This window comes from Ailuropoda melanoleuca, chromosome X (genome assembly GCF_002007445.2).
Source record: "Ailuropoda melanoleuca isolate Jingjing chromosome X, ASM200744v2, whole genome shotgun sequence".
Classification (NCBI taxonomy): Eukaryota; Metazoa; Chordata; class Mammalia; order Carnivora; family Ursidae; genus Ailuropoda; species Ailuropoda melanoleuca.
The window spans coordinates 65,022,255-65,033,820 of NC_048238.1; the positions used below are offsets into that span (position 1 = coordinate 65,022,255).

The 11,566-nt window shown below is 35.7% G+C and overlaps 1 protein-coding gene across 1 annotated transcript; it reads left to right on the top strand.

The window, feature by feature from the left end:
• Positions 1-7,719: 7,719 nt before the first annotated feature.
• On the top strand, positions 7,720-11,102 carry LOC117797429 (profilin-1-like). Its single transcript, XM_034649386.1, has one exon. It carries the CDS (start codon positions 7,922-7,924, stop codon positions 8,492-8,494), a length of 573 nt encoding a protein of 190 aa, XP_034505277.1. The 5' UTR covers positions 7,720-7,921; the 3' UTR covers positions 8,495-11,102.
• The last annotated feature ends 464 nt before the right edge of the window (positions 11,103-11,566 follow it).

Here is an 11,566-nt window from a genome sequence, read left to right on the forward strand (position 1 = left end):
CTTCACATCTACTCAGAGAGGGAAGCCATATTTCTCTGATGCACCATTAGTATAAACAAAAAAAGCAATGCAAATGTCAAGAAAGTAGAGAAAAGAGGAAAGGTTTGGTTCTTAGAAATATAAACTTGAGGCAACCTGTATAAACTTCATTAAGAAGAGTCCAGAATTAATGCTTCAATTTGTCTCAGAAGATAAATTATTTCTTCTTTTCTTATTTTCACATGTACTACCTAAAATCTTCAGGACTTCTCAGAATTCTTCTTCTCTTTTAAAGATTTTATTTATTTATTTGTCAGAGGGAGAGAGAGCACAAGCAGGGGGAGCAACAGGCAGAGGGAGAAGGAGGCTCCCCGCTGAGCAAGGAGTCCAATGCAGGATTCCATCCCAGGACCCCAGGATCATGACCTGAGCTGAAGGCAGACGCTTACCTGACTGAGCCACCCAGGCATCCCAGGACTTCTCAGAATTCTTATTAAGGTATTTCAGCAATAAATTCTAACTTCTAACAACAATGACTCTGGAATATATTGTAGTGTTTTGATTTTTTAAAGCTCCTTATGTTTTGTTGTTTGTACTCCAATGTCACAATGTTTTGTCTTTCCCAGGTGCATTGGTAGATTTCTAAATTGACTATGACACAAATGGTATATCATTCCTCTCAAAAATTCAAGGTTAGCATGGTTATTGGGGTGGGAGGTGGTACTGATTCTAGCAAAATTAAAATCCTGTATTTATTTTTTTTAAATCTTGAGTTTATAGGGAAACTGGATGGATGGATGGATGGATATGTGCATACATACATAATATTAAAGAGGGAATAAAAAAGGAGATAAGAACAGATGTATGGAACCCAGGAATAATGATGCATCTGTCTATCCCTATCATAGAGGTTCAAATTAAAAATTACAGACTTCCTTGACCAAAAAAATTCTTTTGGTTCCCCAACAGTGCTGTTCCAAGGAAAGATGACTGCACAAATGGTGACAGGTGGAAAGAATTATAAGCAGGTGTGGTCCCTGTGGCAATTCATCCCAATGAAGATGTTTATAATGAACTGATATTTACCAACATGCCAGTGGTGAAGTACAGGCCCAAATGTAGCTCAAAGGCAGTACTGAAATTTGCTCAGTGCAAGTTGGCATTCTGTGTTGTTGTTGTTTTTTTTTAATTTGGTTCAGAGTGTATCAGATTTACCTAGGGTGTCTGTTAAATTTGAGATTCCTACTACTCACCCTTGGCTTACTGAATCAAAATTGATGTAGCAGTGGTGAAGGTAGGGTAAACGACATAAATCTACATTTTTCTCATAGTCTCTGGGTAATTCTTAAGCACACTTTTAACGATCCAGAACAGAAATCAGCAAACTTTTTTCTGTTAAGGCCAGATAGTAATTATTTTAGCCTTTGGAGGACAAAAAGAAGTAACATCAAAAATATTATGTGGATACTTATATAACAAGAAAAAAGTTTCCACACATTTTAAAATTGGCATAATTCAAAATATAATTACAATGATAAGAGTAATTTTTTGGTAATATAATTCTAATTAAAATAATTTGGGGGATACATTTGGCTTAATTAAGGTTCAAGGTTGGTTTTTTCAATCATCAAATCAATTGTAAATGTGTTCATCCATCAAAAGCCTTTTTTAGCTTGTAGGCCATATGAAAAAAAGCGGCAACTCAGATTTGGCCTGCAAGTTATAGTTTTTCAACCCGTGATCTAGAATCACTGCTCTAGATACATTGGCCTAGAAAGTATTTCCCAAGGTTAGCTACTTAGAGTAAATAAGTAATAATAATATTAAAAAACCTTATTAACTGATATTAATTAGTAAAATAAGTTACAAATTATGCCAAGTAAAATAATAATAATAATAGTCAAACCATATATGTGCTAGAACATAATACAGATGGCTCATTTTTTTCCCAAATTTCTGGGTAGGAAAAAAAAAACTGAACAAATTCTAAATGTTAAGTATCTGAAATGATCAGCTCATGAAAAGCATCTCATTTTAGTAAGAAAAATGTTATATACATAAACAAAGTATGCATGTGTATACTGTGTGTGTGTGTGTGTAAAGACTATACAGTTACATCAAGACATTGAGTAATTTTCTTTGGTTATAAAATTATAGGTGATTTTTGTGTATTTTTTTCTTCTTCATTATTTATATTTTCTAAATAGTTTATAACTGAAATGTAGAATGTCTTTAATACAGATAACTATTTAAAATATTATTACAAAGATTTTATAATAACTAAACTCTTAATGTCCTCACCCTCTAAGTCTGCTCCTCCTTGTGTCTTCATCTCAGTAAATACAGCTCCTTTCTTGGTGTTTTGGGGCCAAATATCTTGGAGTAATTATTAGCTCTTTTCTTTTTCTCACATCCCATATCCAGTCTGTCAGGAAATTATGATGTCTAAGTCTTGAAAATATACTCAAAATCTTATGACTTATTATCACTTTTATTGCCAATAGCTTAGTCCTAACCACCATCATCCCTCACCTAGATTATTTCATCAGTCTCCCAACATATCTTCCTGTTCTCACCCTTTTCTTACTACACTCTATTCTCCACAAAACTGATGGAGTGATTCCTTATAAATATAAGTTGGATTATGTAACCTCCCCTGCTCTGAATGTCCAATGGTGGTCCCTCTCACACTCAGTGACATTCAAACTCCTTATCAAGACCTTACCTTGCTGATTAAATATCTTACTCTTCTTCCCCTCACTCACATCACTACCCCTCACTCACATCACTACCACCACACTGTCACTTCAATATTCTCAGAAATATCAAGTTCATTCCTATGTCAGTTCATTTGTTCCTGCTGTGTCCCTTCACCTGGAGCTCTCTTTATCCAGATATTTGCACAGCTTATTCTATCAATTTACTCGGTCTCAACTAAATAACACCAAATAAGAAAGGCTTTTTCTCACCCCTCTATATATAATTGCACACCCCACTCCCTTCCTGAACTTGTTATTCCTCTTACTTAACCTACTTGATTTTTCTTCACAACATGTAAAAATATGTGATATATTTTGTTTATTGCCATTGTTGTTCCTCACCCCACTACCACCAAACTGTATTCCAATGCCTAAAAGAGTGACTGATATGTAATGATAGTAAATAAAATTTAACAAATGAACTGCACGACTTAATAGAATGTAACATGACAGGAAAGAGTGGTGATTATATCATAGAATATGGCAGAATGAATTTTGCTAATAATCAAGCAACAGCAACATGAAAACCTTTCCACAGAGAACAAAAAAGCAATGAAAGGAAATTTAACAAAATATTTATAATGCATATGAGGCTGTCTGAAAATTGGAATAATGTGTATTTTTGTACTTTTCTATTTTTTGGATATTCCAAATTTTATTTAATGGCTAGATATGGTTTTATAATGGATAAAATTGACGAACTTTAAAAATTCTTAAAATATAATGGAATAAATAAAAAAGCTCAATAAATTTGTCTAGATTAATATTTTATTCTTATATTTCTCTTAACTGGATGAAAATTGAAAGGCGACTAGAAACAGGGAAATATTCATACCAATTATGCCAGATCAGTGGTTACAATTTTTAATTTTGTATAAAGAAATCTCATAAATCAATACAAGACCACATGAGCAAAAGTTTGTGGGCGAAATATACGGACAACTTCAAAAGAAAAAGAGGCAAATAATAACTGTATAGCAAACATATGACAATATCCAAGGTAACTATTAAGAAATGCAAATTTACTGAGATACCATTTTCACTTACCAAATTAGTAATACTAGAAAAACAAGTCAATGTTGGTGAGGTTGTAGTTAAAACAAGCACTCTCAACTATTGCTAATCAAGGTTTAACTTTCTAAAGCTTTTAAAAAACTATTGGCAATTTGCTTTCATATCCTTAAGTTATTCATAGTGTTTGAACAAGTGATTACCATCCTAAAACCTGCATATATACAGTTCCCCATTAGGCTGGAATATTTCATTTTCAAACCCTCATTAAAGATCTCTGGAGCAATTTCCATGCCTCATCACTCTCCTAGGGCCATGAGAACATCCCACTCTTTTCCCACAATGTATCTCCAAGAAAAAAAAATGTGCTTTATGTCGGCAAGTTTAACTATTGCATGCTAGAAAAACTCACTTTTTTCAAATATGGCCTTCTCTTTATCTCTTACCTGCTTTTCTCAAGGAGCTACATCTACCAAAGAGCTGAGATCATAGAAGGCGTGCAGTACCTATTTGGTTAATTGAGTTATGGAAAACACATATCCGGTTTCCTATTGTTAGAATCCAGAAAGAAGGGAGAGACTCAAATGAAATTATCATCTGCCAACCCAGAATTCATAGCTTTACCTTGATCTTAAACTTTCTTCTACTTTGGCATCCAAATTACACCAAAAATCTATTTGATCATTTAGGCCAAATAAGCATGTTTGTGCACACATGCATGTGGGTGTGTGTATGGGTGTGTGGGTGTGTTTGTTTATATGTGTTTGTGTGTTTGGGGAGAGGGAGGATTATCACAGTTGTCTGGTCAAAGTAATTACAATACTTGAAATACTTACAGGAGTAGAGATAATGGCCAATATGACTTCAGCATTTACTAACTCAGAACTGCAAGGAAAGAAATGAAAATTTAAAGGTTTTACCAAAAGAAGTATATCTGGAACAGAATAAAAGTGTTAAGGAAAAATCATTATTGAAAGAAATAGTTTGTGTTTTCACCCAATATGGAAGGAAACATAATATTTTATATAATCTGTCCAAAAAACCACAAATAGTGTAAAGATACTTGGGAATGAGGATAATGTAGATGTTAGCCTCAATAGGTACCTGTAGTCATTTTTAAAATGAATTGTTTAACCAACAGAGCAACTATTGATAGATAAACAAAACAAGCATCTCATGAATCTATTTATAGAATGACAAGAACAGAGACAAATGTATTTGCTGCAAATTAAGCAGAATACTTCGGTAATTATTTTTATCTATCTAAAGAAGTTTTAGTAGTTAATTAAAATGACACTTCATGTTTCTTTTTCTTCATCTGTATATGTCTATTTTTTGTTTTGTTTTGTTTTGGTTTTTTTATTTATTATGATATGTTACTGACCGTACAGTACATCATTAGTTTTTGATGTAGTGTTCCATAATTCATTGTTTGCATATAACAACCAGTGCTCCATGCAATACATGCCCTCCTTAATACCCATCACCTGCCTATCCCATCCTCCCACCCCCTCTCCCCTCTAAAACCCTCATTTTGTTTCCCAGAGTCCATAGTCTCTTGTGGTTCATTTCCCCCTCTGTTTACCCACCCTTCATTCTTCCCTTCCTTCTCTTACCGATCTTCCTGCTATTTCCTATGTTCCATATGATAATTGTCTTTCTCTGCTTGGCTTATTTCACTTAGCATAATCTCCTCCAGTCCCGTTCATGTTGCTCCAAATGTTGGGGAATCATTCTTTCTGATGGCTGAGTAATATTCCATTGTATATGTGGACCACATCTTCTTTATCCATTCGTCTGTTGAAGGGCATCTTGGCTCCTTCCACAGTTTGGCTATTGTGGACATTGCTGCTATGAACATTGGGGTGCATATGGCCCTTCTCTTCACTACGTCCGTATCTTTGGGATAAATACCCAGTAGTGCATTGCTGGGTCATAGGGTAGCTCTATTTTTTAACTTTTTGAGGGACCTCCACACTGTTTTCCAAAGTGGCTGTACCAACTTGCATTCCCACCAACAGTGTAAGAGGGTTCCCCTTTCTCCACATCCTCTCCAGTATTTGTTGTTTCCTGTCTTGTTAATTTTTGCCATTCTAATGGGTGTAAGGTGGTATCTCAATGTGGTTTTGATTTGAATTTCCTTTTTTTTCTTTTTTTTAATAATAATTTTATTATGTTATGTTAGTCACCATACAGTACATCCCAAGTTTTTGATGTGAATTTCCCTGATGGCTAATGATTTTGAACATTTTTTCATGTGTCCATTGGTCATTTGTATGTCTTCTTTGGAGAAGTGACTGTTCATGTCTTCTGCCCACTTTTTTTTTTTTTTAAAGATTTTTTATTTATTTATTTGACAGAGATAGAGACAGCCAGCGAGAGTGGGAACACAAGCAGGGGGAGTGGGAGAGGAAGAAGCAGGCTCACAGCAGAGGAGCCTGATGTGGGGCTCGATCCCATAACGCCGGGATCACGCCCTGAGCTGAAGGCAGACGCTTAACCGCTGTGCCACTCAGGCGCCCCTGCCCACTTTTTGACTGGGTTATTTGGTTTTTTTTAATGATTTTTTTTATTATATTATGTTAGTCACCATACAGTACATCCCCGTGGGTTATTTGTTTTTTGAGTGTCGAGTTTGAGAAGTTCTTTATAGATCTTGGATACCAGCTATTTATCTGTAATGTCATTTGAAAATATCTTCTCCCATTCCGTGGGCTGCCTCTTAGTTTTGTCCACTGTTTCCTTTGCTGTGCAGAAGCTTTTTATCTTGATGAAGTCCTAAAAGCTCATCTTTGCTTTTATTTTCCTTGCCTTTGGAGACCTGTCTTGAAAGAACTTGCTGTGGCCAATGTCGAAGAGGTTACTGCCTATGTTCTCCTCTAGGATTTTGATGGATTCCTGTCTCACATAGAGGTCTTTCATCCATTTAGAGTTTATATTTGTGTATGGTGTGAGAGAGTGGTCAAGTCTCATTCTTTTGTATATAGCTGTCCAATTTTCCCAGCACCATTTATTGAAGAGACTGTCTTTTTTCCACTGGATGCTTTTTCCTGCTTTGTCAAATATTAGGACCATAGAGTTGAGGGTCAATTTCTGGAGTCTCTGTTCTGTTCAGTTGGTCTATGTGTCTATTTTTATGCCAATACCATGCTGTCTTGTTGATTACAGCTTTGTAATATAGCTTGAAGTCAGGCAACATGATGCCCCTAGCTTTGTTTTTCTTTCTCAACATTTCCTACATGATTCAGGGTCTTTTCTAGTTTCATACAAATTTTAGGATTGTTTGTTCCAGCTCCTTGAAAAATGTCAGTGGTATTTCAATAAGGATGGCATTGAAAGTATAGATTGCTCTGGGCAGGATAGACATTTTAACAATGTTTATTCTTCCAATCCATGAGCATGGAATGTTTTTCCATCTTTTTGTGTCTTCTTCAATTTCTTTCATAAGTGTTCTGTAGTTTCTAGAGTATAGATCCTTTACCTCTGTGGTTAGGTTTATTCCAAGGTATCTTATGGGTTTTGGTGCAGTCGTAAATGGAATTGATTCCTTAATTTCTTTTTCTACAGTTACATTGTTAATGTATAGAAAAGCAACTGATTTCTGTGCATTGATTTCGTATTCTGCCATGGAGCTGAATTGCTGTATGAGTTCTAGTAATTTGGGGGTGGATTATTTTGGGTTTTCCACATAAAGTATCATGTAATCTGTGAAGAGAGAGAGTTTGACTTCTTCTTTGCCCATTTGTATGTCTTTTATTTCTTTTTGTTGTCTGATTGCTGATGGTAGGACTTCTAGTACTATGTTGAACAATAGTGGTGAGAGTGGGTGTCCCTGTCATGTTGCTAACCTTAAGGGAAAAGCTCTCAGCTTTAATATGAAATTATTGCCTTTCTATATGCAAACAAAAAATATAAATTTAAAAGTATACCCTTTTATATAGTCCAAAAAGTATCTAAGTATAAAATAACCAACAGAAAATTAGAAAAATTAGAACACTTCAATTTGCATTATTAAAACATAAAGATGTACAATGTTCAAAAATTAGAAGGCCTAATAGTCAAAGAAATTATACAAAATTGATTTCTAAGTTAAATGCAATCACAAATTCCCAACATTTTTTTCTTATGTGGAACTGGTTGAGCTGATTTTAAAATTTGTATGGGAAAAGTGGATGTGCAAGAGCTGTTGTACAGCTAGCAGAGCCTTTGTCCCAAGGGTAGCAGGATGTGTCCTGAGCTCTCTGCCTTCCCTTGCCCACCAGTCTGAGGCCCCCAGCCCAGGCCAGGCCATGATGGCCTCAGCAGCATCACTGAGACCAGCCCCAGTAGCAACACCATGGCCCACGAAAAGCCTACACAGACAACCTCCTGGTGGGACCTGTCAGGAAATGACCATTGTCGGCTACTGGACCTTGGTCTGGGCCGCAGTCCCTGGGAAAACCTTCGTCAACATCACACCAGCATGGGTTGGTGTCCTGGCTGGCAAAGACTGGTCAAGTTTTTTAATGAATGGACTGACACTTGGAGGCCAGAAGTGTTCTGTTATCTGGGACTTACTGCTACAGGATGGGGTATTCACCATGGATCTTCATACCAAGCACCAGTGGAACTCCCACATTCAGCATCACTGTCACCATGACTGCCAAGATGCTAGTCCTGCTGTTGGGCAAAGAAGGTTCCATGGTAGCATGATCAACAAGAAATGTTATGAAATGTCCTCCCATCTGTGGCATTCCCAGTATTGACCTCATCTCTTCTTTTCTCCCACCACTCCCCACTGCTTTTGCACCCCTGTCCTTCCCATACATACACACACACACACACACACACACACACACCATTTTTTTATTGCTTGGGTCATTACCCCACACCACTTATAGGTGCCAAAACCACATGGACTAGGGGCTGGGGCTGGATGGATGGACACCTGCCCCTACACATACCCTCCTGTGTGTGGTTGGAAAACTCTTTGTGTCAGGGGGGTTCTTTCTCAGAATAAAAAAAAAATTCTAACAACAACTACAAACATTTGTATGGAAATTCAAAGGCTCAGGAATAGTCATGATAAATTTGAAAAAAAATATAGTGGGAGAAATAGATTTGTCAGATATCAAAACTACATAAACTTGTAATAAAGACTATAATAAAGTTATAATTAAAATGGTGAATTAAGTATTGAGACTAATAGATTAATAGAACAGAAAGTCCGGACTGTTACTTTCACACACTTATGGAATGACATTTGATTTCTGAAGTGAAGTTACACTGATGAAAATATGTAAGACATCTTTACCTACTTATTTATCATATATGTTTATTACACAAGTGGTGCTGGAAAAATATACATGTGGGAAAATAATTAGGCACCGTATACCATACCCAAACATCAATTACAGGTAAATAAAACACCTACATTTGTAAGGCAAGACAGCAAAGCCTTTTAAAAGAAAACGTTAGGGGCTCCTGAGTGGCTCAGTCGATTGAGTGTCCCACTCTTGGTTTCCACTCGGGTCATGATCTCAGGGTCATGAGATTGAGCCCCATGTTGGGCTCTGTGCTGGGCATGGAGCCTGCTTAATTCTCTTTCTCCTCCTTCTTCCCCTCCCATCCTGCTTGTGCACTCTCTCTCTCTCAAAAAAAGACAATGTTAGAGAATACTTTTGTAACAGAAAAGGAAAATTAGATGCCTAGTACTGATGACAGAGAACATTGTCACTTTTTAAAAAAATTTCCTAATGAAGTCATCTGAATTCCCCATAGTAATATGGAAGCCATTACTTTATATCTATGTTCAAATTCAAAGCAATTATATAGGGGTAGCATTAAAAAATTTGAATGTATGTAGTACATTTTAACTTCCATGCTTCAGCTTATATTATTAGTATATATTTCACCAAAACTCACACAGGCCTTGAATAACTGGCAGTATATCTCTGTCTGTCATCAGTTTTAAAAAAACGGTTGCTTAGTGTTAGAAAGGACCAGTGAAGGACAATGTAGCACCACTGTCAGAAAAGATTATTCAGATTAAGGTTGTAGAATACCTTTATAAAATTTACATGGCAGAATTCATGATACCTGGAATAGCACAGAGAATTTCAATTCCCATTAATGTCAACTGAGTGCCTAATTCACTTAAAAAATAGATAAAAGAATCAGATATAGAATCCTGCAAAATACACTGTACTGTCAAAGAGACAGAGAATTTAGCTGTAATTTCTTATGCTCATGAAAGTAATCTTAATGTTACTATCAGTTTAGATTTCTCCTCTATTGGGCCTGAGTAAAATAAAATTAAGACAGAATATGTCTCTAATGTAATTTTTAACTCTAAATCTACCAAAAATGTGCAATGAGTATTGCTGGTGACATGATAAAAGGGAGAAAGGGAACCAATATTTGCAAAGTCAGGACAGTCTAATCTGATTTCACAAAAATTGAGTAAAGCTGCTTTTTTTTCTTTTCCCTAAGTATATAGCTGCCATCTTCTCTTTCACAAAGGAATCAGCAGATAAGTTTATTGAGCTTGGAAGAAAAATAGTACTATTTAAAATATTCCATAACATTCAATTTCATAAATGACCTTTGATGTATGTATTACACCTTCTCAGTAGTTTTCTGAGTTCATTAACAATAAAAACAAATAATGCTACATTTATGTAATGTCTATTAGGTGACAGATTATCTTATATTTTTTACATAAAATAGTAAAAATTGGAGTCCTACCCATATCCACTCTATTCATCACTAAGCTTACTGGCAACAGTGGTGGCAATTTTTTTCCTCAAATACACGATGCCATCTGCTTCTCTGCCTGAGAGCTTTCTCCTGTAGGTCATGAGTTTTCTCAGCAGGATGGCAGGGCAAGACGAAGGGCAGGAGATATAATTCTCACAAAATAATCTTCAACAATGAGGGATGGGAATAGGTAAATAAATGCCCCAGTGTTTCTGTCCCTCGGTGGGACATTTCAGAGGCATATTCAGCACAATGTCTCAGAGAATTACCAACAGGACTGAGCATCAGTTGCCCACATTAGCAAACTTCACATCAGCACAGCCATTAATTGACTTTTCTTTCTTCCATCTCTCACTTTCTCCACTCTCCTTTGTGCTTCCTGAATCATCTTATAAATGAATACCCATACCTCAGACTTCGTATTTCTATGTATTTGCCTATTTGGACATATAAAATCCAGAGTAGACTAGAAAGTACATGTATAGTGTGTTAGAAAACAATATCATTGCCATTTTAGTGCAGGATTTGTATATTATTATAAAAGCACAGTCTAGAAATATTTATTTCAAATTATTCTGTATATATACTATTTGTTGCTAATAAGGCTATTTTCAACTACTATAATGGTAAAATAAATGAAAGATATTAACAAAACAGTCCTGTTTAATTACTTCAGTATGCAATGCTAAGCATAGAGCATCAATCATAGAAAATAGAAAAAAAATTAAATTGAAGAAGTAATATTCAGTTCTTCATTTGTGTTCCTGCAATTTCTTAAATATCATACTTGAGGATTACTTTGAGAATACTAATAGTACTACTATCAATTAAAGATTTAAAGAAAGTAAATTGAGGGCTTCAGAGGGGAGGGGCATGGGGGAATGGGATAGGCTGGTGATGGGTAGTAAGGAGGGCACATATTGCATGGTGCACTGGGTGTTATACGCAACTGATGAATCATGGAACTTTACATCAAAAACCAGGGATGTACTGTATGGTGACTAACATAATATAATAAAAAATATTATTATAATACAATAAAAAAAAATAAATTCAGTTCTCAAAACACACACACACAC

Excerpts from the sequence above, each read along its gene's own strand:
- LOC117797429 (XM_034649386.1), top strand. The coding sequence starts at position 7,922 with ATGTGCAAGAGCTGTTGTACAGCTAGCAGAGCCTTTGTCCCAAGGGTA.